Genomic DNA, 21,675 nt, shown 5'->3' on the forward strand with positions numbered 1-21,675 from the left:
CTGCTCCTCCCAGCAGTGTCCAACACAAACTCCTATGACCAAGAGGCTCACCCAGAGGTTCCTTTCCCCTTGGGCAGGGTTAGTGCTGTGGGGATCCTATTCCTGTGATCAGCCACCCTCTCAGGGAAGAGCCTTTCCATAAAGTCCACTCTGAACTTCCCCTGGTGCAGCTCCAGGGCAGGAGCTGGTCCAGGATCAGCAGCTCCTGCCCTGCTCCTGTTGGGAGGAAGCTCAGGACTGCCATGAGGTCCTTCCTCAACCACCTCTTCTCCAGCCTGAGCAAACCAAATCTCCTCAGATGTCTCTCATAAGTCCTGCCCTTGGTGCCTTTTTCACCACTCTGGACACACCCTCAGAGTCCAATGTCCTTGTCCTGCTGAGGTGCCCAAAACTGCTCCCAGCACTCACAGTGCAGGAGAAAGCAGATCCATCTCCTCCCTCTCTCCGTCCCCTGGATGTGATGCTGTGCTTGGGGCACCCCAGGGCACAGTGGGGCTGCCCAAAGGCCACCTGTGGATGCAGAGCTCTGGAGGTGGCTCCCTGTTGGGAGGCAGCGGAGCTTTCAGTGCACAACAGGAAGGCAGAGCTCGGGGCGACTCCCTGAGCCCAACTGCAGCTGCAGGGAGTATAAAATGAAAGAGAATTTGCATATCTGCCCATTTCACAGAGCCTGGGGCGGGGAATCGTGGTGTCTGTGCACCTTGTGACATCAGAAGCCTCGGCTGCAGCGCAGGACCTCGGTGGAGAAATCCCTGAGCAAGAACATGAAGCTCCTTCCCCTGCTCACAGCTGCGTCCTGCCTCACGCCCCCGGGGCCCTCTCTCTTTGTACGGCAAGTGATGAAGTTTTTTTTCCAGATCACATGAGCCAGGATGAAGGGGGAAAATCCTGCCAGGAGCAGAGATGGGCTGCAACTTGAACCTGACCGAGGGGAGACACACAGCAGTGCCTGGAGAGCTATATAAGAACGTGCCAGGAACAGGAGCAAACACTTTCTCAGGTGAAGGACTCACATGAATCAGCCATGAATGTGAATGAAGACACTGATTCCAGGAGGCTTGGAGCCACTAACAAAGTCTGTTTGTATTTCATCATCGCCACCCTGGGTGTGTTGCTTGTCTTTGCCTTGGCCACCATCATGGTCCTGGTTGTCCAGAGGACGGTAAGAGATTGATTCTCTTCTCTTCTCTTCTCTTCTCTTCTCTTCTCTTCTCTTCTCTTCTCTTCTCTTCTCTTCTCTTCTCTTCTCTTCTCTTCTCTTCTCCCTTCCCTTCCCTTCCCTTCCCTTCCCTTCCCTTCCCTTCCCTTCCCTTCCCTTCCCTTCCCTTCCCTTCCCTTCCCTTCCCTTCCCTTCCCTTCCCTTCCCTTCCCTTCCCTTCCCTTCCCTTCTCTTTTTCGTTCTGTGGCCAGAAGAACAGTTCCTACCTCTGTTATAAATGCACACACACACATGAATTAGGGGAAAGATGAAACACAGACAAAAGAACTTCAGGAAAAGAGAACCTTCCTCCATAGACAACATTTATTCTTGGCACACAGTTCCTACTCTGTAAACGGAAAGAAAAGGCTCCTGACCAAGGAACCAAGCAGCCTCTGTCCCACCTGCTTTGGTGTGTGTCTCCTGCTGGCTCTTTGGAGAAGAACCTCAGTGTTTGAGAAGGTCTGGTCTGGTTCTCTGGAACGGATTGCAGCAGGACGCAGGCACAGCTCTGTGACACCCTGTGGTACTGATGTGGTGAGGCAGAGCTGTCCCAAAGCACCCAGAGCAGTGCTGGGGGCCAAGGAGCTCCCTCGTGGCCCCTGTCCCCTCAGTCCTGCCTTGGGTGTGATTTTTAATGCAGAGCCAGAGTTGTAGAAAGGATATCAGTGACACAAGGTCACACACAAACAACTCTTCCCTCTACCAATAGTCACTTTAACATCCTAAAATAAAATATTGCTCTTGAGTGGATCCGGGGTTGATGGGGAACCAGTGACAGCCAGAGTGGAGATGGATGGTTGTGAGGATAAAAAGTGAATTTCTGACCTTGTAGGGGCATTACCATCAACTTCACCAAGGTAAAATATCAGGTTAGAAGTTTTATAGTCTCTGAAATATTATTGCAAAAATCAAAGTGCTGAGGTACCCCCACTACTGTTCACAGAGGGAAAGCTCCAGCACAGAGCTGCTGGAGGAACTGGCCATGGAAAACAAAATATGATCCTTTGACTCAATATTTTCTCTTGCTAAATTTACCCTGTGCAATTTGTGTGCCCGTGTATGCACATTACCCAGAAATTAAACCAGGAAGGCTTGACTGATACTCCTTCAAGAGAGGAATCATTTACCTGTAATCAGTGTTCTCCCAAAAGAGAAGCACTTTGAGGACAGTTAACATGAGACATGGGGCTTTTTAAGTGAGAAATAGTGGGCTATCAGGGGAGATCTTTAAAATAACAGTCTAGGTAATTACAGACTTGCCCCAGCTTTGCTGTATAATGAGGCTTTCATTTGTACTGATTATGGAAGCAAGGATTAAATCACCTCTCCATCAGGATAAAGCAGTTACAGGAGTTGCCAGAGGAACAAGATTGCTGAAAGAGCCAAGGTTTTAACTTAAAAGAGTAATGACACCATTGCAGCTGCTTTGAAAACAAGCTTGGCTGAAGGAGGAAATACAAAGCTGAGGGCTGTGAGGAACAAATAAAATCAAGCAGCAATTTTACGCTCTGAGGAGAATTTGGCAGTGAAACCCAGATTGTGTTTTGCTCTCAGGGAGCTCAGAAGCAGAACAGCCACCCCCATCTGTGCCTGGTCCTGAACTCCCAGAGCAGAGAAGAAGGGTTGGTTCTGTGGGACAGGTTCCACAGGGAGCTCCAAAAACACCTCAGCTCTGGCTGCACTGTCAGAGGGAAGTTGGGCTTAGGATATTTGGGGAATCTGAGCATCTCCAGCCCTGACTGGGGAGCCCTTGGAGCCCTGAGCTGCTGTAGGGATCAGAGCACCACCAGCTGACTTCATTATTTTCTTTATAACTGACAAAAAACCCACTATTTTGTGTTATAATCTCCTTGGGGCAATGAGGTTTTCTCTCCAGATATTGCCAGCTGGATTGTGTGTGTGAGTTCAGGGGTAACTTCACACCCTCCTCACCCTTTTATTTATATTTATGCTTTTTCCTCCTCACCCTTTTATTTCCCTCTGTTCCAAGGGGTGTTTGGGGGTCACAATGCAGTGGTTGGACCCTTGCGTGCCACAGCATTAAGAAATCTTGTGGTGAAAAAATCAAACTCTCCCTGCCCCCATCACAGGCTGCCTTTTGATGAATTCATAATTGCCTAATTTAAGTTGAAGGAAGACAGACTGGAAAAGGAAAATCAAACTCTGCAGAAACCAGGCACTTGCAACCCCCACAATCTGAGTGCTCCAAAGAAGGGAAACACAACATGAAAGGCTGAATGAAAAAGGCAACTATGATTCAAAGCTGCTTCTCTGAATCCTACAGCACCTCTAACAGAGATTATCACACCTCCCCACTTTCCAGCACCCCAAGAAATTTCCTTTACGCCTTGTTTTTCAGAAGGGTGGCACAGCACATTAGTGCCATAGCTGGGAAGGGTCAATTTTAGAGCTAAACTGGTTTTTTGGAACTATTTGCAGTGCTGAAGTCAGTTCATTCCTTCAGCTTTCATCTGCAGAACCACTTGGCTTCAGGCCATTGTTGATCTTTCACAAGTGACTCAGTTTTCCTCTGGAATGAGCACAGTCTCTGTAAGGTGGTCTGGAGCCATCATTTTTCTTCTTAACACTGTTTATAAGTGTGTTAAACCCTCCACCCTTGTGCCTGCTGCATTCTTTGCTGGATAGATGTGTATATACCCACCTCTGGAGATATTTGTGTGTATAGAGAGAGAGACATGGCAAACCAGTGACAGAGAATGGGACAGGAAGGGCTGAAAAATGTCATTTTAAGGCACACAGACCCTCACAAGTCTGATGCTGTACAGAAAAGTTCATCAGACACCTGGGCCTCCCATTAACAAATTGTGTGGATGTCCAGAGTCCATGATCTGGGTTAGTCCATCACTGCTCTGGATTTTGTAGACTTCATTTATTGAACTTCTAAATTGTGTGGGGAAAACCTTTTATCAGCAGTGTGGCAAATACTAAAGGTCAGAGTAGGTTTTTCTATTTGCTGATCTGCTCTTTTAGGCTGTTAAGAACCTTTAGAAGTAGATTTGTGAATGACTCATCCAGCAGCCAGCACAGTTCTGCACTATTCATTGGGTTTTTATGTCTCCTAAAAACTCATTTTGGCCCTGGGTGCCCCCTCTTGTGGCAACCCTGACAGACAGGAAAATAAAATAAAATAAAATTTTAAAATAAAATTAAATTAAAATACTGAAAATTCCTCTAAAAGCAGAATTTTCATTCATTGAGCACTACAGGAAATCCAGGGAGGCATTTTAGGAGAAAACTGCCCTGGCCCAGCTCTTGCTGTGGATGTTGCTTTGGTCAGCACAGGAAAAACTGATTTTTACCATGTTTCCAGTGAGGCTCATTATCCAATGAGGGACAGTGGGGACAGTGCTCTGCTTTCTGCTCTTCTCATGTCCAGCTTCAACCTTTGCCTCTTGGCACCTCAGGAGGAAGTGCCCCCAACGTCTTCTTCCCCAGCCAGAGCTGGGTCATAGAATAAAACCCAAAATCACTGAAAAGCCCTCCAAAATCATCAAATCCAACCTGTTCCCTGTAGGAGCGTCAGGGGTAGGATGGTGGGGACGGGTGGGGATGAGAAATCTCTGGAGCCAGGTCTGGAACTTGGGGTTTATTGCAAAGGGCCTGGGTGCAGGGCCCTGCTGGGAGCTGCCAAACACAGCTCAGAGCAGGCCCGAGAGAAGAGAGGGGAGAGAGGGTGAGAGAGCAAAAGGGTAAGAGAGTAAAAAAGAGTAAGAGAATAAAAGGGTAAGAGCGCGAGGTTCCTGTTACAATACAGTAAATCATCTTCTGTGTTGAATATTCTCATTCTCACTAACCAATCTAGTACAAGATACAAATCCTATGGCATTTACATACAGCCTATAAGAATCATTACATCACCACACTGTGTTACATTTTAAACCCTACAAACTCCTCTTTGGGCCCCTTATGCCAAGCTGTAGGGTCTGCTCTGACCCTTGGGCCTGTCTGCAAGCAGAGGGTGTTGTTCCATCAAAAGGGGATCACCTTCAGCTGGCCACACCATTGTTTTCCAGTTGTTCAGTAACTGAGGGATCTCAAAGCTTGCTTTCATTTAAATCTGATTTATAGTTTCCATATTCTCAAAATCTTTTGCCAGGCAATCATATTTATAAGACTTTTCTGTTTCATATTCCCCAACAGTTCCCCATCTCCTCTTGTCCCCAGCCCAGAGCACTCAGTGTCACCTCCAGCCCTTCCTTGGACACCTCCAGGGATGGGCACTCCAAACCTCCCCGGGCAGTGCCAAGGCCTGAGCCCCCTTTCCATGGGGAAATTCCTGCTGAAATCATGGTGGTGAGAGGCTGAGCAGGAACACGGGAGAGCCTTGGGGACTCTTTTGGAATGGAAGCATTTCCTTTGAGGGCAGGGGACCAAAGAGCTCCTGCCCACAGAGCTGCCATGAGGACCTGCTCCAGGAAAGCCCAGCCCCATTATGGTCACTGGTTTTGGGGAATTTCCTTGGATTTCTAGAGTAGATAAAGACTTCACAGAATCCCAGAGTAGTTTGGGTTGGAAGGGATCTTAAATCTCATCCCATCCCACCCCTGCCATGGCAGGGACACCTCCCACTGTCCCAGGCTGCTCCCAGCCCTGTCCAGCCTGGCCTTGGGCACTGCCAGGGATCCAGGGGCAGCCACAGCTGCTCTGGGCACCCTGTGCCAGGGCCTGCCCACCCTCACAAGGATCAGAGGTGTCTGGTTCAATGAATATTCACTATTGTGACCCAGGAATTTAGAATGACCCTTTATTCTGCCTCAGCTTGAGAAAGCTTCTTGTAAAATGATTAAGAGAAAGAAGAAATAAATCACTTTCACTGGCACCTGATTGTCATTTTCTCTAATAAAGCAAACTCAAATTATTCTGCTTGCTGAGGAAAGACTGAGCTCTTTCATCACCAGCCCCCAGATCACTCCAGACAGGGTGAAATTTGTTGTCTTGAATTTTTTCTTAGCTGGCACTGTGGAATTTAATCTGTTTGGGCTCCTCCTGTGTGCCTCTTTGCATTCCAAATGACAGCATTACATGTGATATTCTTGCTGCTGGAAAAGAAAGAAATAACACCAGTAATATCTCAAAGGAAGTCCTAAAGGTTTATTTCAGTATCTACTCAATTGTCACTAAAATAAATTGCTTTGCTATGTGCTGGGAGCCTTCCCAGGTGAGAACACAATGCCTTTAGTCCATTTTAATTTTGTTTTTATGCCCTAAATGTAGAGCAGGCTCTGAGCCACCAGCAAGGCAAACACCTCCCTGGCTGCCTGATTTCATTGAGTGCAATCTCACTGGGGGCAGAGCCCCCTTTTTCTGTCACCTGAAATATCCTGAATTCTCCACAGAGAGCAGGAATGTTCAGATATTGCATTGAACAGCAACACTTCCCTGTGCCCTGAGTGTGTGTGAGACAACAGCCCAGGGCAGGGGCAAGGGAAGGGGATGAGAGGTCCTGGCAGAGATTCCTGGGGGTGTTTTCAGCCTAAACCCTGCTCAGTTTAATATTTGGTGATAGGTGATGAGATCCATGAGAGCTCCCAAGGGAGGAGGTTGTGTCAGGGCCAAAAAGCTTGGAAATCTTCATTTTTGCAAATTCCGTCTCTGGGTTCCTGTTCTTCTGCTGTCCAGCACCTCCCTGCCCAGCTCAGGAAGGTCACCTGGAGAAATATTGGCTCAGGAGGTGACTCTGCCCTGCCTTACACAGGTGTGGGGAGAGAAAATGAACAAATTACTGATCTCCAAATTCCCGGAGAATCACAGAATCATCCAAACTGGGAGAGAGCCCAAAGATCAGTGAGTCCAACCATTAACTTGTCACTGCCAGCCTCCTGGGAGCAGCTCTGCCACCTCTGCAGGACACAGCATTTGGCACCAGACCAAAGGATAACAACTCTCTGCTGGGAGCAGATGTAGCTCCACATTCTGCTGTTCAAACGTGGCCACACGGAGCCAAAATCTAATTAAAAACCTTCCTAAACATTTAAGATTAGAACATTAAGTACCACAAACAGATCCAACACAGCTTTTCTCCTTGTCCAACCAGCTTCCTCCTCCCCACAGGACCCATTATCCACTTCTGACACAGAAATGAGGTGTTTGTGCTGTAACACCACTATGGAGGAAGCTGTTCCTACCACAGCAGGAGATATCAGATGTTGTCTTAAAGCTAGTAGAGCTTCCCAAATTTCTCCTTCCTGCATGTCCTGGTGGGTCACTGAACAGGGAGGTGCTCAGGTGGGTCACTGACAGGGCTCAAGGAGCAGCTGGGAGAGGTTTTAGGTCCTGTGGTTTAATTTTAGGTAATGAGGAGCAGGGAGAAGGACTCAATGATCCTAATGGATCCCTTTCAATGTGCTGAGCTGAACCTGATTAGCCTGCACAATTAATCCAGGTAATTTGCAGCCAGGTAAGAGGAGCTGGTTCAGCCCAGCCTGAGCAGAGCCCACTCTCTGTGTCACTGAAATCCCTGTGGGATCACCCAGGGTGGCACTGAAGGGATGTGACACACAATGAGGAACTGTGGGAATAAATCACAGGGACTCCATTTCCTTCCTGGTGGAAAAAGCCCATTTTTTAATCACAGAACTCCTTTTTATACAGTTTTACAGGCCTCATGTGAGACTCCCATTGGTCAGGAGCTTTCTTGCCAATCACTTTATTGGTCAGTAACAAGTTGTTATTCTGTATGGATTGGTCAATCCAACCCTCAGTGAGATGTGCAGGAAAAGTTCTTTGTGAGAGATAGTTTCATTTTTCTATCTAACAGTATATAAAATTTATATTATATTTATTACTTATTTATATTTATATATAAATATATAAAATATATTAAATCTATATAAATCTATATTAATATATTGATATATTTATTTTCTATTATATTTATTATATATTTATATTTTATATATATTTATCTATTTATATATTTATTATATATTTATAGTTTATATATATAAAGTATATAAAGTTTATGCAGGTGTAAGTTGGTTTTTACTCAGGAACAGATTGTTATGCTAATGAACTGCTCACACCAGGATTGTTTCCACATGGGAACTTACACAGTGCCAGCTTGACTTAAAAGAAATGACAGTCCAGCCAGAGCAAGCCTAATTTTATATGGCTTTTCTTTATAAATTTTTATTTTATGAGGCTTTTTTTTTTTTTTTTATAATTTTTGATTTTATGAGGCTTTTCTTTACAATTTTTCTTATAACCTTACTACAACAAGGAACTCCCAGTGCTTTGCTCAGCTGTTGGGAGAACATTTTGCCCCTTGAGGGTGTTCATGAGGTGCCAGGAGCTCTGGGGGGTGTGTCTGGGTGGCAGGAAGGTGTCATCAGAGGGAATCCTGCTGCATTTCACCCCTGGAGCTGGTTTTCTGGGAATTTCTCATGACATGCTGACTGAGGAGAATTTCCTGTGCCATTTTCACCCTTGGTTTTACACCTCAGCAAGAATTAGGAGGAAAGGTGAGGTAGGACATCACTGTCATGCTCAGACCTGTTTGGGGCTTTGATGAACTTTCCCAGCACTTGGCTCTCCAGGTTGTCCAGTCCCTGAAAGACACAGAGAGGGATATTTTTTTAGGATTTGTGCTTCTGAAACATCCCCAACAGAACCCACATAATTTTCTTACTATGCTGAAAAAATCTGGCTGTGTGAAAAATGTCGATTTTCTATGTTAGAATAAACCAGAAATGTTTCAGATCCACAGATGCATGGATACCCAGTGAATTGGGTATTTCCCATTCTCAGAATAATCCATCTCTACTCTTTCCCCTCTTTCAGGAAGCTGATCCTGCCATGGAGGGCATCAAAAACCCCATCAGGACAGGTAAGACCCCTAAGGAACACAGGCAATTTGTCATATCTCTAATGCAAATATTTCCCAGGGGCACAAATAAGTCAATTGTGCACATCTTAACATTTCCAATAAAGGCTCCTGTTGGTGAAAAGTTGAATTAGTGAGGAAAAAATGAAAACAAGAAAAAAGCTTTCCATTTACTCAGTACATCTGGGTAAGTGTATGGCTGGGGAAATAACAAATATTTCTGAATATGCCCTGGGGTGTCTGTTCCAAAGAGCTTTTTGTTAGGAGATGTAAACATCACTCTGATTTTAAAGTCTTATTTTAAGTGCTGGCTCTTGCAAATGTGTGTAAAGTCCTCTTCTGCACGAGGGAGGGGTAAAAATGTGTTTGAGATATTCCAAAACAGCTCTTGGTTTGAGGGGAAAAGAGAGAAGGGAATGGGTGGGTCGAGAATGGACAAGGGGAAACCGGAAGCAAAAGGAACAAATCAAGGAATTGGAACAGGCAGACTGTGAGCACAGGGAGCCTGAAATAACAAAATCTGTCTAGTAGAGACAATTTACCAAAATTCTGCTTTGCCCTAGCAGGAATCAGGAGCACTGTTTATGTCACTGACACTGTGACATGAGCCTCACAGAGCTCTCAGCACCAGTATCTGACTCCTTGCAAATGCAAGTTGGTGCCCAGTCCCATATATGTATACACATATATAACATAAATAAACCATGTATATTTTTATAGATATTTATGTATATATGATTTTATTTCAGCTGAAGCAACTCGTGCAGCTGTTTTTGCTCCTCACCAGCAGCTGGCAGGTGCCAGGCAGGAGCAGTGTGCTCTCCCGAGGAATGGCCAGGATGCTTTTTCATCAGCCAGAACATTTCTGTCTTTAGGTCCATACCAATCTGAGGCAGCCTCCTGCTCTGAATTTCCCAATTCTGCTGCTCAGTGTGAGATGATGCATTAGTGAGGGACCAAAGGGGGCTGCTGGTGAGAGCCCACCCCAGGAGGAGCTGCTGAAAGTTGGTTTTAGTGCATTGAGATGCTCTCCCAGCCCATCAGTCTCTGTTGGAGGGTAACAGAGCATTCAAGTGGGAGCAAATTGTCAGGGCTTTTTATTTTCCTCTTAAAATGCATAAAGCAGAGCTTAGTAATTATCAGCAGAGAGATGGGGAAGACTTTGAGGTGATCAAAGAATCCAATTTTATTGTGGGAGACAAATGTTTATATACTATTTTAGGGAGACTACTAATGCTTTACTACAATGATTGGGTTAAAGATCACATAAACAAACTTACACATTTTAAACATCTCTTGCTTGCAGAAGTCTGATGTAATTTTCATTTTCTGGTAAACTAGTCTGAATCTTCTTGCATTTTGAATCCTCAGTTTGCTCTTGCCAAGGCATTTTATCAAATGTCTTCTAAGAAGGTCCAAAGTACTCTCTGTTTTCTGTACCCCAACAATTAATTGATATACCCAGTGGGTAATTTACTGAGGGCCTCTCACAGGAAGCTCTGTCAGCTGCTGGCACCCAAGCAGGGATTGTGGCCACTGCTGCCAGGTCCCACCCAGAGGCAGGAGCAGGTCAAACATTCAGGAAAGGGACTGAGCTGAGGCTGGAGTTGCTGTGGATCCAGATTTGGATCCATTCTGCCTCCCAGGCAGCCCAGATGGAAACTGGGTGTGGTTTGTGGCCATGAACCAAGGCTCCTGCACTGTTAAAATGGGCAAGGGAGTGAAAAACCAGTGTCACTGGGGTCTGTGTACAAATCACAAACAGGACAGGGCTGCTGGGAACTGCCTTGAGCTGTTTTATTTTCCAGCATCAGTCTCATTACATGGTTATGACAATGGGAAGATGCCAGCAGCTCACATCCTAGGCAGCAGACCAAGAACTTAATGTTACAACTCACTTTATAAGTTTTTTGACCAATCACACAAAGCCAAAGCACACTGACAGTAGTTCTATCCAAGCACTCTAAGCACATGTACCTTTGATTAAACAATGCCTGCTTATTTCAAATACAATACCTGCTTGTGAGCCTTAAAACACAATGCACAGAGCTCCATTATTAAGCTTCAAACTTCCTAATATCTTGCTAGATAAACTTTCTGCAGCTTAGAGAGCTATTCTAGACAAGCGTTAATCCACAGACCATTGTTCTATTTGTCCTTGCTTTTCTACATTTTACATAATTTTTCTGCTGACCAATCTCATGGCTACTGCTTAGCTCTAATCACAGTTTTACTGCCTCTAGAGCCTGTCTTTTGCAGCTTTCCCAAAACCCTCTGATTTTGTGGATTCCCACAACCAGCATTGCCCAGCTGGGTGCTCAGCCTGGCTCCAGCCCTGTGGCAGTGCCAGCACCTCAGGGATGCTCTGGGGGACACAGCCCCAGCCCTGGAGGTGTTCCAGGCCAGGCTGGACACGGCTTGGAGCAACCTGGGATAGTGGGAGGTGCCCATGGATGAGCTTTAAGGTCCCTCCCAGTCCAAACCATTCCATGATCCTGTGACACAATTCTGTGCTGGGTCCAGCTGAGGTCACTCAGGCAGAGACCTCACTGAGCAGCAGCCCAGCCCCAGCCACAACAGGGATTAATTGTCTTATTAAAGCAGGGAAATGCCATGATTTCATTTCAATCCCCAATGAGATTATGTTCTATTGTTAGCTAAACACCAGTGGGCACTAAAGCAGATTTATGGGAGTTTTCCAGCCCTGACTCAGCTGTCAGGCCCCAATGGATGGGCTGCAGGAACCCACAGGCACAGGCTGAGAGGGATGCAATGTCAGCTCATTAAATGTTTGTGAAAAATGGGATCAGTCTCCTCCAATGCTCCGTGCCACTGTCTGTGCAGTACCTGAGCAACAGGGGGGAGGAATGAAATCCATCACCAAGTGTTTGTGAAATGTTCTTTCTGTGGAAGCATTTCTCTGCAGAAACTCATCCCCATTTCACAAATAACAAATCATCCATTAGTGTGGATCTGAGGGGTATTGTTAAGTTCATTTTTTAGAGGGAAAATGAACTCACAGACAAATTGATGACCCGGAAAGGTACAGCCCTCATCATCTCCTTGCTGGCCTCTGAGCCTCATTTCACTGGGAATTGTGTAATCTGGGCCGATGGCTTTTCTTGTTATTTGAGCTGCAAAGATTTGGTATCAAAATATCTTCTCATTTACAAAAGGGAAAAAATAAAACCCTGCAGATACAAATGAACACACACACACACAATTTATAGGTATTTTTCTCTGACACTCGACAAACCAGGAAAAGAAATCCAGCACTCTGCTTTCAGTTTTAATGGGAAATTTGTTCCCAAAAAATATGTGGCTCTGAGAAATTAATAAAATACAGGTGACAGTCTCAAACCTGCTACTGTAGAGAAAATGAGGCTGAAGCCAACGAGCCAAGGAGACTTTCCAGATCTGCAGCTGTGTCTGAGAGCAGTTTGGCCTTCTGCAGCCAAATCTGATCCCAACACTGTGAGAAGCAGCTGAGGGAGCTGGGAAAAGGAGAAAACGCCTGTATCAAGAGCAGAGTGGCCAGCAGGACCAGGAGAGTCATTTAATGTCCCCTTCCTGGGCACTGCTGGGGCACCTCAGGGGCTGTGTCCAGTCCTGGCCCCTCCTGGCAAGGGGACCCTGAGGGGCTGGAGCCCCAGGAGAGGCTGAGGGAGCTGGGCAGGGGCTCAGCCTGGAGCAAAGGAGGCTCAGGGGGCCCTTGTGGCTCTGCACAGCTCCTGACAGGAGGGGACAGCCGGGGGGGTCGGGCTGTGCTGCAGGGAACAGGGACAGGAGCAGAGGGAATGATCTCAAGGTAGGCCAGGGCAGGCTCAGGGTGGACACCAGCAGGAATTTCCCCATGGAAAATGTTGTTAAACATCAAATGGGGCTGCCCAGGGAGGTTTGGAGTGCCCATCCCTGGAGGTGTCCCAGGAAGGGCTGGAGGTGGCACTGAGTGCTCTGGGCTGGGGACAAGGTGGGGATTGGGCACAGGTGGAACTAGATGATGTGGAAACCTTTTCCAGCCTAAATGATCCTGGGGTTCTAAGCTGGCTGCTGTTTTATTCATGGCAGCCACAAAACCAGAGTGTGTTTTCCCTCACCTGGCTGATTCCCTGATCCAGCAGATCTGGCTCAGCTGAGCCACAGAGGCTCAGAGCAACCTCCAGATGAGCCAGAGACATCCTGATCACATCCCTGCTATGCCTGCTCTGTTCCAGGAAACAGGGACAGGAGGAGAGGGAGCGGCCTCAGGAATTTCCAGCAGGAGGGAACCAGCAGGAATTTCCCCATGGAAAGGGTGATCAGGCCTTGGCAGAGGCTGCCCAGGGAGGTTTGGAGTGCCCATCCCTGGAGGTGTCCCAGGAAGGGCTGGAGGTGGCACTGAGTGCTCTGGGCTGGGGATGAGGTGGGAACCAGGCACAGCTTGGATTTGATGATCTTGGAAGTGTTTTCCAACCTCGATGACCCTGTGATTGTGTGATGACAATGCAGGGCATCAGACACCCATCCCACAGCAGTGGCTTCCTCAGAAATGGATATTTCACACTAAGCCAAAAAGGTTTTCCCTTGTCAGCCTCAGTCCAGGCAGGTGTCTGGGTGCATAAATGTGACCCAGAGCAGTTGTGTTTCTCAGGTTGAAAAACCCTGGGCAAGCCTGGACTTGTAAATGCTAGAAAGAGTGCAGAGGCCTCCTGCAGGCCAGCATCTGGGGAAATGCACACACACAGCCAGGGCGGGCTGTGGGCATCACAGCTGGGCTGATGGGCATTGCTCAGAGTGCTCAGGGGTGGCTCTGCCCTCTCCCCAACACTAAAAACACAAGCTATATGTGAATATGTATAAATCTATATGTGTGAATAAATATGTATATATGAATAGATATAAATATATATGAAAACACACATATTTATATTTATATTTATATTTATATTTATATTTATATTTATATTTATATTTATATTTATATTTATAGCCTATTTACATTTATAAATTATATTTATATTTACTTTTATGTTTATGTTTAATAATAACTCATGATATTATGTGTCCTTTGCTACACTGACAAGCAGGTAGAGATTTGAAGAGTTTTAACCTAAAATTCCACAGGTTTGGCAGTACTCAGGTGTGCAGTGAGGAATTCATCAGAGGTTCCTCCTAAATTTGGTGGGGGAAAAAAGGGATATTTCTTTAATTTCTGGTTTTGGAGGGAAATTTGGCAGCTGAGTTCAGTCCCCTTCAGGCCTGAGTGGCAGCTCTGGAGGTCCAAAGGCTCTCGGTGTGTGTGTGACAGGCACAGCCCAGAGCTCTGTCACAGAGCCCAGCAGGGGATGTCACCTAGCTGTCACTTGTCACAGCATCACAGGCTGGGCCAGTCCCTTGGCTGCTGTTTGCAGGGCACTGAACTGGCAGGAGAGGGTTAAAATTAGACACAGGGACTTCAGGGAGTGGCTGCTGAGAAATAAAAATAAGGCAAATTCAGCTAACTCTGGCATGCTGCAGAGATGTGTGACATCACCTTGCCTAATTTCATAAGCACTTAAATCCACGGGGGTTACAGAGGAATCAAAAGCTGTTTGTTGCCTGCTTTTCCTTCTTTACCTCACAGAATAATTCAGGGTTTTGCCCTGCTCCTGTGCCTGCCCCCAGCCAGAGGTGATGCCACCCCCTTGGCAGTGGAATGTCACCTGTGGGACATGGCTGGGAGCAGGACAAGCCTCAGGAGCCCCCCTCGAGGGGCTTTCCATGCCTGGGTAGCAGCACCCTCCATGCTGACAGAGCCACTTTCAGCTCGTGGTTTCAGTGCCCTTTGCTGGTGCTCCTTCAGACCCGTCTCAGAGGTGGGGAAACTGAGGCAGCCAGCAGAGAGAACTTCCCCAGCACAGCCACATCCTCTGGGACTTGTCTGGCAGCAGCCCTTGTGTCCTCGTGTCCCTGAGCCCTCCTGGCTGGACATGGTGCTGCTGTGTTTTGATGCTCTGAGAGACCCCCAGGGGTTCATTTTGTACCTCAGGGTGAAATTCTGGGGTTTCAGGGGAACTGCAGCTTCTCTAAGATCCATTTCCCAGCCCCATTTCACAGTCCTGTTTCCCAGCCCCATCCCTCAGTCCCATCTCTCAGCCCCATTTCCCTCTCTCTTGGAGAGCAGTGTGCTCCTGCTCACCACAAAAATCTTTCAACTACTGAAATCAGATAAATATCACATTTCCCCGTCCCATCTCCCAGTCCCATTTCCCAGTCCCTTTTTCCAGTCCCTTTTCCCAGTCCCATTTCCCAGTCCCATCTCTCAGCCCCATTTCCCAGCCCCTTTTCCCAGTCCCATTTTCCAGCCCCATCTCCCAGTCCCTTTTCCCAGCCCTTCTTCCCAGTCCCATCTCCCACCCCCATTTCCCAGTCCAATCTCACAGCCCCATTTCCCAGCCCCTTTTCCCAGTCCCATTTTAGCCCCATTTTTTCTCAGTGGGGAAAAGCTGCATGGACCTCCTGGAAACAGCCAGGCTGTTTTCCTTGGAGCTGCACCCTTTGGATACCCATCCTCCCATAAAAGGGGTCAAAAGAGTCAAAAATAAGTGATCTCCTGATAACTTTTTTAGGGTTTCCCCCTGAGACCCCTCCCTAACCCAGCAGATTTCCTTAAAACAGAAGATCTGCAGTGGCTGTGCCTCACAGCACACAGAGAAACACAAACCAGTGTGTTCTCCTTGCTCCTTAGCCCCAGATGTAGCTTTGTTTTTCCTCCTCTCACAGTATTTTTAAACCCATCTAATCCCATTGACTGCAGAGGGATTAGCTCTGATTTACACCATGACTCGTGCAAAGCCAATTAGGCCATGTGAGCACATCCATCGATCAGTCCTGAAGGGAATTTCAGCTTCTCTTGGCTTGAGCTGAAATGTTTCAGATAAAAGAATTAACTTGAGAAATAAAAGTAGAAAACAGTTATAAGCTGCCTCAGCAGAGTGAGGACCAGACCTGTCTCTGTAAAACAAATTTTTTTCCATAATTTCCTTTCTGACTAATGCAGCTGATGTCACCCACTTTAAACACAAAACTTGCTGACAGCAGTAAATGTTAAATACAGCTCTGGAAATGCACAGTGCAGCCATGTCGGAGCAGGGAGATCTCTGGAGAATCCATGGACACCCTGAGCAGCTCAGGGCAGCTCTGGGCACTTTGTGGGCAGGCTCAGCCCTTGGCTTGGCACAGTATGCAGGGCTGCTGCTGCTGCTGCAGCAGGGGATTTTCAGCCTTTGGAGGGTAAACCCCCTAAATGCCACTGAGTTTCTGTAAATAATCTCCCCCTTCCTGCACACACAGGAGTGTGAGTCGGCTCAGGGTGCTGATTGTGTTACCAGACTCTTGTTATCACCACAGCTGAAATAAGGGCCACAAGGGTTTCTGCCCATCCTAAGCCATATCTCCACATCTCTGCCTGTGCCCTCACTAAAACACCAAATTGACATGACTAACACCAGGAAAGCAGGTTTTGGTTTTTCTTTGGGGATTTCCAGAATGGTGAAGGGACTTGGGTACATAACTTACTCATTCTTGGAGAGCAGTGAGCTCCTGCTCACCACAAAAGTCTTTAAACTACTGAAATCAGATGAATATCACATTTTTTTCAAGATATCCACAGTTTCTGTCACCAGTGGAGTGTGCAAAGGGTGCAATACACAACACACCAACCCCCTTCAGTCGGGGGAACTTGGGTGTGGGACCAGCTTCTCCCGATTTGTCCATCTTTGTTATCAAAACTCCCTCAGAAATCAGGTCATGTAGATACAGCAAGGGTCTGGAGATTTAAATCTCTTATCATTACCCCAGTTTCAGAAATCCTATGAAATTTAAGATCCTTATCCCACACTGCATATAAATAGAGCTCTTGTTAGAATCATTGAACCACAGAATATCCTGAGCTGGGAGGGACTGAAGGGATCATTCAGTGCCACCCCTGTCCCTGCCCAGCCCCCCCAGCAGCCCCACCCTGGGCACCCCTGGCAGCGCTGCCCAAAGGCTCCTGGAGCTCTGGCAGCCTCGGGGCCGTGCCCATTCCCTGGGCAGCCTGGGCAGTGCCAGCACCCTCTGGGGGCAGAACCTTGCCCTGAGCTCCAGCCTGAGCTGCCCTGGCCCAGCCCCAGCCGTGCCCTGGCTCCTGTCCCTGGCCCAGAGCAGAGATGGGAGCTGCCCCTCGGGAGGAGCTGCAGCCCCGGGGAGCTCTGCCCTCACTCTGCTCCAGCTGAGCAACCCCAGAGCCCTCAGCTGCTCCTCATGGGCCCCTTCTAACCCTTCACCATCCCCGTGTCCCTCCTTTGGACCTTAGATCTTTCTTTCCTTGTGACTCTCAAAAGTGCCCCCAGGGATTGAGGTGAGGCCACACCAGCACCGAGCAGAGTGGGACATGTGAGGATCATGACACACAACATGTAATGTCAGGTTTTAGAACTCGGTTTTGTGCATTAACTGCTCCTTCAGAGACCCTTGTAGGATTGAAGACTGTGGTATCAGTTTTATAACAGAGTCACAGGAAAACTTCAGAGTTTTGTGTACCCAGGGAGAGGGAGTATTATTTTTAAAAGCTTTACTGAAATTCCTTCCTGCTTTATTCTTGGTGTTCAGCTGTGGAATGGAACACAGAAAATTCCCAGTTTGCCATCTGAGCTCCTGTGCACTTCCACAGCCACAGCAGGGCCAGGAGATGTAAAGGAGAGCAAATGCAAGGATAAATAACCATTCACCTGTCCGGCTGCAGCACTGGGATGTGCACTGTTTTCCTGGATGGACACACCTGTGTGTCCTAGGGGACAATTCTGTGTCATGCAGAATAAAGACAGAATAATCACAGAATCATTGACTGAATCATAGAATGGTTTGGGTTTGAAAAGACCTTAAAATTCATCTCATCCCACCCCTGCCATGGGCAAGACACCTTCCATTGTCCCAGGCTGCTCCAAGCCCTGTCCAGTCTGGCCTTGGGCACTGCCAGGGATGGATAATCAGTGGCATTAACTGAACATCTAGTGTGGTGAGAGGAGGAAACACAGAGAGGAGATAGAAGGCAGGAATATGGATGGAAAGGAGGTGAAATGCAAGGGGGAGAAGTGGGAAGCTATTGTAAATCAAAGATGACTCTGATGAAATGGAGAGAGAAAGACGCATCTGACTCCATCATCAGAAGGCTAATTAATCACTTTATTATACTGTACTATATACATTTCATCTAAACTGAACTGCCCTGCACTCACCCTTGCTAACAACTGCTCACCCTGCACTCATCACCTCTGATTCTCTCCTCACTGTCCCATAACAGTCCCCTACACACACCTGGCCCTGACAGGCCAAGGGAACAAAACATCCTCACTGTGGGTAAACAGTCTCCATATTGCATTCTGCTTTGGCACAACACAGGCACAGCAAGCGAGATAAGAATTGTGTTTTCCTTCTTCTCTGCTTGTCTCCCAGCTTCTTTCTGTTCAGAAGCCATGTGAATACCACAGGGAGCAGGGGCTGGGATGCAGGATCTGGATCACAGGGATGCGGTGCCAAGACACCGGGATGAAGTGTCGGGATGCAGGGGATGGGACACCGGGATGCGGTGCCGGGACTCGGCTCCTCGGTGCTCTGCGGGCGCCTGCAGTGCCGGGCACGGCCGTGGGATGGAGCCGTCCCCGCGGCCGTGGGATGGAGCAATTCCTGCGGCCGTGGGACGGAGCAGCCCGCGAGGCAGTGGGAGGGAGCAATACCTGCATCCCGTGGGAGGGAACAGATCCCGCGGCTGTGGGATGGAGCAGTTCCCGTATCCCGTGGGACGGAGAAGCTCCCGTGTCCCGAGGGATGGAGCCGTTCCTGTATGCCGTGGGATGCAGCAGTTCCCGCAGGACGGAGCAGTTCCCGAGATATGGAGCAGCTCCTGTATCCCGAGGGATGGAGCAGCTCCCGAGGGACGGAGCCGTCCCCCCTGGGGCAGTCCCTGCTCCTCCCGGTCCCGGCGCTTTGGATTCGGGCCATTCCCGGCTCTCGGCCGCTGCCCCGGGCTCGGACCCGCGGCTTGGGGCGGGCTCGGGGTTTGCGGGGGGAGCGGGGCCGGCTCGGCCCCTCCAGCAGCAGCGTTCGGGTCCCCGGTGCCCAGAGCAGCCCCTGGATCCCTGGCAGTGCCCAAGGCCAGGCTGGGCAGGGCTGGGACAGTGGAAGGTGTCCCTGCCATGGCAGGGGTGGAACAGGATGAGCTTTAAGGTCCCTTCCATCCCAAAGCACTCTAGGATTTTATAAACATGCTAAAGTCCTGGTAAAATCCACATTTTAACCGTGAGGGAACAGAGCAACATTCCAAAAGCACTCAAAGAGCCATTTTCAGCACTATGTCCCACTTAAATGTTTAAAAGCTTTTTGTAATTGCACCACAAAAGCAACTTGGTTAAATTAAGCTTAGGTGCACATAATTTCTGTTTCATAGAATCAGAGAATCCCAAACTGGTTTGGGTTGGAAGGGACTTAAATCCCATCCCATCCCACCCTCTGCCATGGCAGGGACACCTCCCACTGTCCCAGGTGCTCCCAGCCCTGTCCAGCCTGGCCTTGGGCACTGCCAGGGATCCAGGGGCAGCCACAGCTGCTCTGGGCACCCTGTGCCAGGGCCTGCCCACCCTCACTGTAATTCCTCCTTGTATCTATTCCAAATACACGCTCTTTTAATTTAAAACAATCACTCTTATTTTTAAGAAGCAGGGTAAGGAATTTAATTTTTCACGGCTGAGAGCTGCAATCGGCCAGAGCTTTAGGTTGTTATAGATTTACCAGCTGAGTGACAATGCTCTGAATTCCCTGGGCAGCTCAGATATCCTCAGCCAAGGAGTAAGAACCATGCTGGAAGTGGGGTACCAAGTGCTGGCTGCATTTTATTGAACCAAAAAATTAAAGAAAAGCTCAGAAGCGATGAGTTAATCTGTTGTTTTCTTCAGGTAACACCTTTGAAGACTATTTGAGGATCCTACAGAGTGTTCCAGCAGCCAATGGAACTGCTGCCTACATGAGAGGTCAGCGGGGAGTCCAGGGGGGAAGAGGGTTGGGAAAAGGAAATTTCAGAGCTGTCTGAAAAGCTGCTCATGTCATTCACACTGGTTTACTAGCAAATAGCCTTTTTTTTCCAAAATGGCATTTTATAGGAAAAAATTCCTTAGCTCTCTTGGAATGTGATTGGCAAACCCCTATCTGATAGTAGAAACTTTTATTTTAACTTAATAAACATAAAAGGAAATAAAGATTCAACTTCTGCATACCCACAGAGGAAGGTACACCTCCATGAGCTGTCCATTTTTCATGAATTATGGAAAGTACATGAATGTACACCTCTAAGAATTCCCTTCAAATGCCAAGTGGGGAAATAATGGAGATGAACACTCATGCATTTCGCTGTCCTGGATTTCCCACGGGCTGAGTAAATCCTTGGAATTTTTAGTGCCCCACCTCCATGTGTGAGCTCCCAGCTGTCTTTCCAGGGGTTTTCCTGCAGTTTCCTGCAGGAAACCATTGGGCAGGTGTCTCCTTTTAGCAGGAAACCCTGCTGGAGGTGTCCTAGGGCTGAAGGGAGCTCGGTGGAGCTCAGAGCTAACATCCCTCTGTTCTCCCTGCAGTGTCCAGGACAGTGAACAGCTCCAAGCTGAGCCTGGTGGAGAAGGGGATCTGTGAGGGCATCGAGTGCCAGAGCCCAGAGCTGGTGATCAGGGAACACGGCCTCTACTTGATCTTCTGCAACTTCAACTTTCACTTTCCCAACTGCTCCAAGAGCCCCATCGACCTCAAGATTGAGCTCCTGGTGAACAACAGGGTGGACAGGCAGACGTTGTCCACGTTCTGTGCCTCAGAAACGTGCCAGGACGAGACTTTTAAGACCTTGATCCAGCTGCACTTGACACACCTGGACAAGGAGGACAAAATATCAGTGACACTGAACCATCCTGAGTTCCTGAATGATGTTTCTCTTCCCAATGAAAATGTTCTTGGGGTCTTGAAGTACAACGATGAAATGTGAGCAGCTCCCTGACCTCCCATTGCTGCCCAGACCCTTCCTCTGAACACCAGCCTGCTTTCACTAGGCACCACCTTGGTTTAAATTTCACACCTCACCTCATCCCTAGGGTGAACAAGGAACTTTGTGAGTGTCCCAGAAAAACAAACACTGAAGAGCCGCAGCTGCCAGGTTCCCTGGCCTGGTTCTGGGTGGGATTGTTGGACTATCCAGCACATAACCCACCAAGGGTTCTTCAAAATAATCTGTGCAAACACAGACTAAAACCCAGCCAGATCATGGCAAGAATCCACAATACAGAGATTTTTAGGGCCATAAACTGCTGGCACATGTGCTCAGGACATGGGGAAATGTGTTTAACTCTATTTTATGGAGTAGTGTTTTAACCCAGTCTTTTCAAAAACCCAACAGTCAAAGCTTGTAGTCAAAGCTTTTCTTTACCACGGCCACACAGTGACAACTCTGGAGCAGATTCATTGTGCAACAGCAGAAATGATGAAATTATTGACTATTGGGCTGGTAGCTGAAACTCCGGGGCAGGACATAGGAGATTTGGGATTTACAGGATATTTCTGGGCTGCATTCTGCTATGGACTTTATGTCGTTTCTTTCAAG

At 47.8% G+C, this 21,675-nt stretch overlaps 1 protein-coding gene across 1 annotated transcript; it reads left to right on the plus strand.

Annotated features, from left to right (window-relative positions):
* Nucleotides 1–976: 976 nt before the first annotated feature.
* Nucleotides 977–21,445, plus strand: LOC131566979 (tumor necrosis factor ligand superfamily member 8-like). Its single transcript, XM_058818450.1, has 4 exons — nt 977–1,162; nt 9,002–9,047; nt 19,994–20,068; nt 20,666–21,445. The coding sequence occupies exons 1-4, from the start codon at nt 1,025–1,027 to the stop codon at nt 21,061–21,063; spliced, it is 657 nt and encodes a 218-aa protein (XP_058674433.1). The 5' UTR covers nt 977–1,024; the 3' UTR covers nt 21,064–21,445.
* Nucleotides 21,446–21,675: the final 230 nt, after the last annotated feature.

The sequence above is a fragment of the Ammospiza caudacuta genome, chromosome 21 (genome assembly GCF_027887145.1).
Source record: "Ammospiza caudacuta isolate bAmmCau1 chromosome 21, bAmmCau1.pri, whole genome shotgun sequence".
Lineage (NCBI taxonomy): Eukaryota > Metazoa > Chordata > Aves > Passeriformes > Passerellidae > Ammospiza > Ammospiza caudacuta.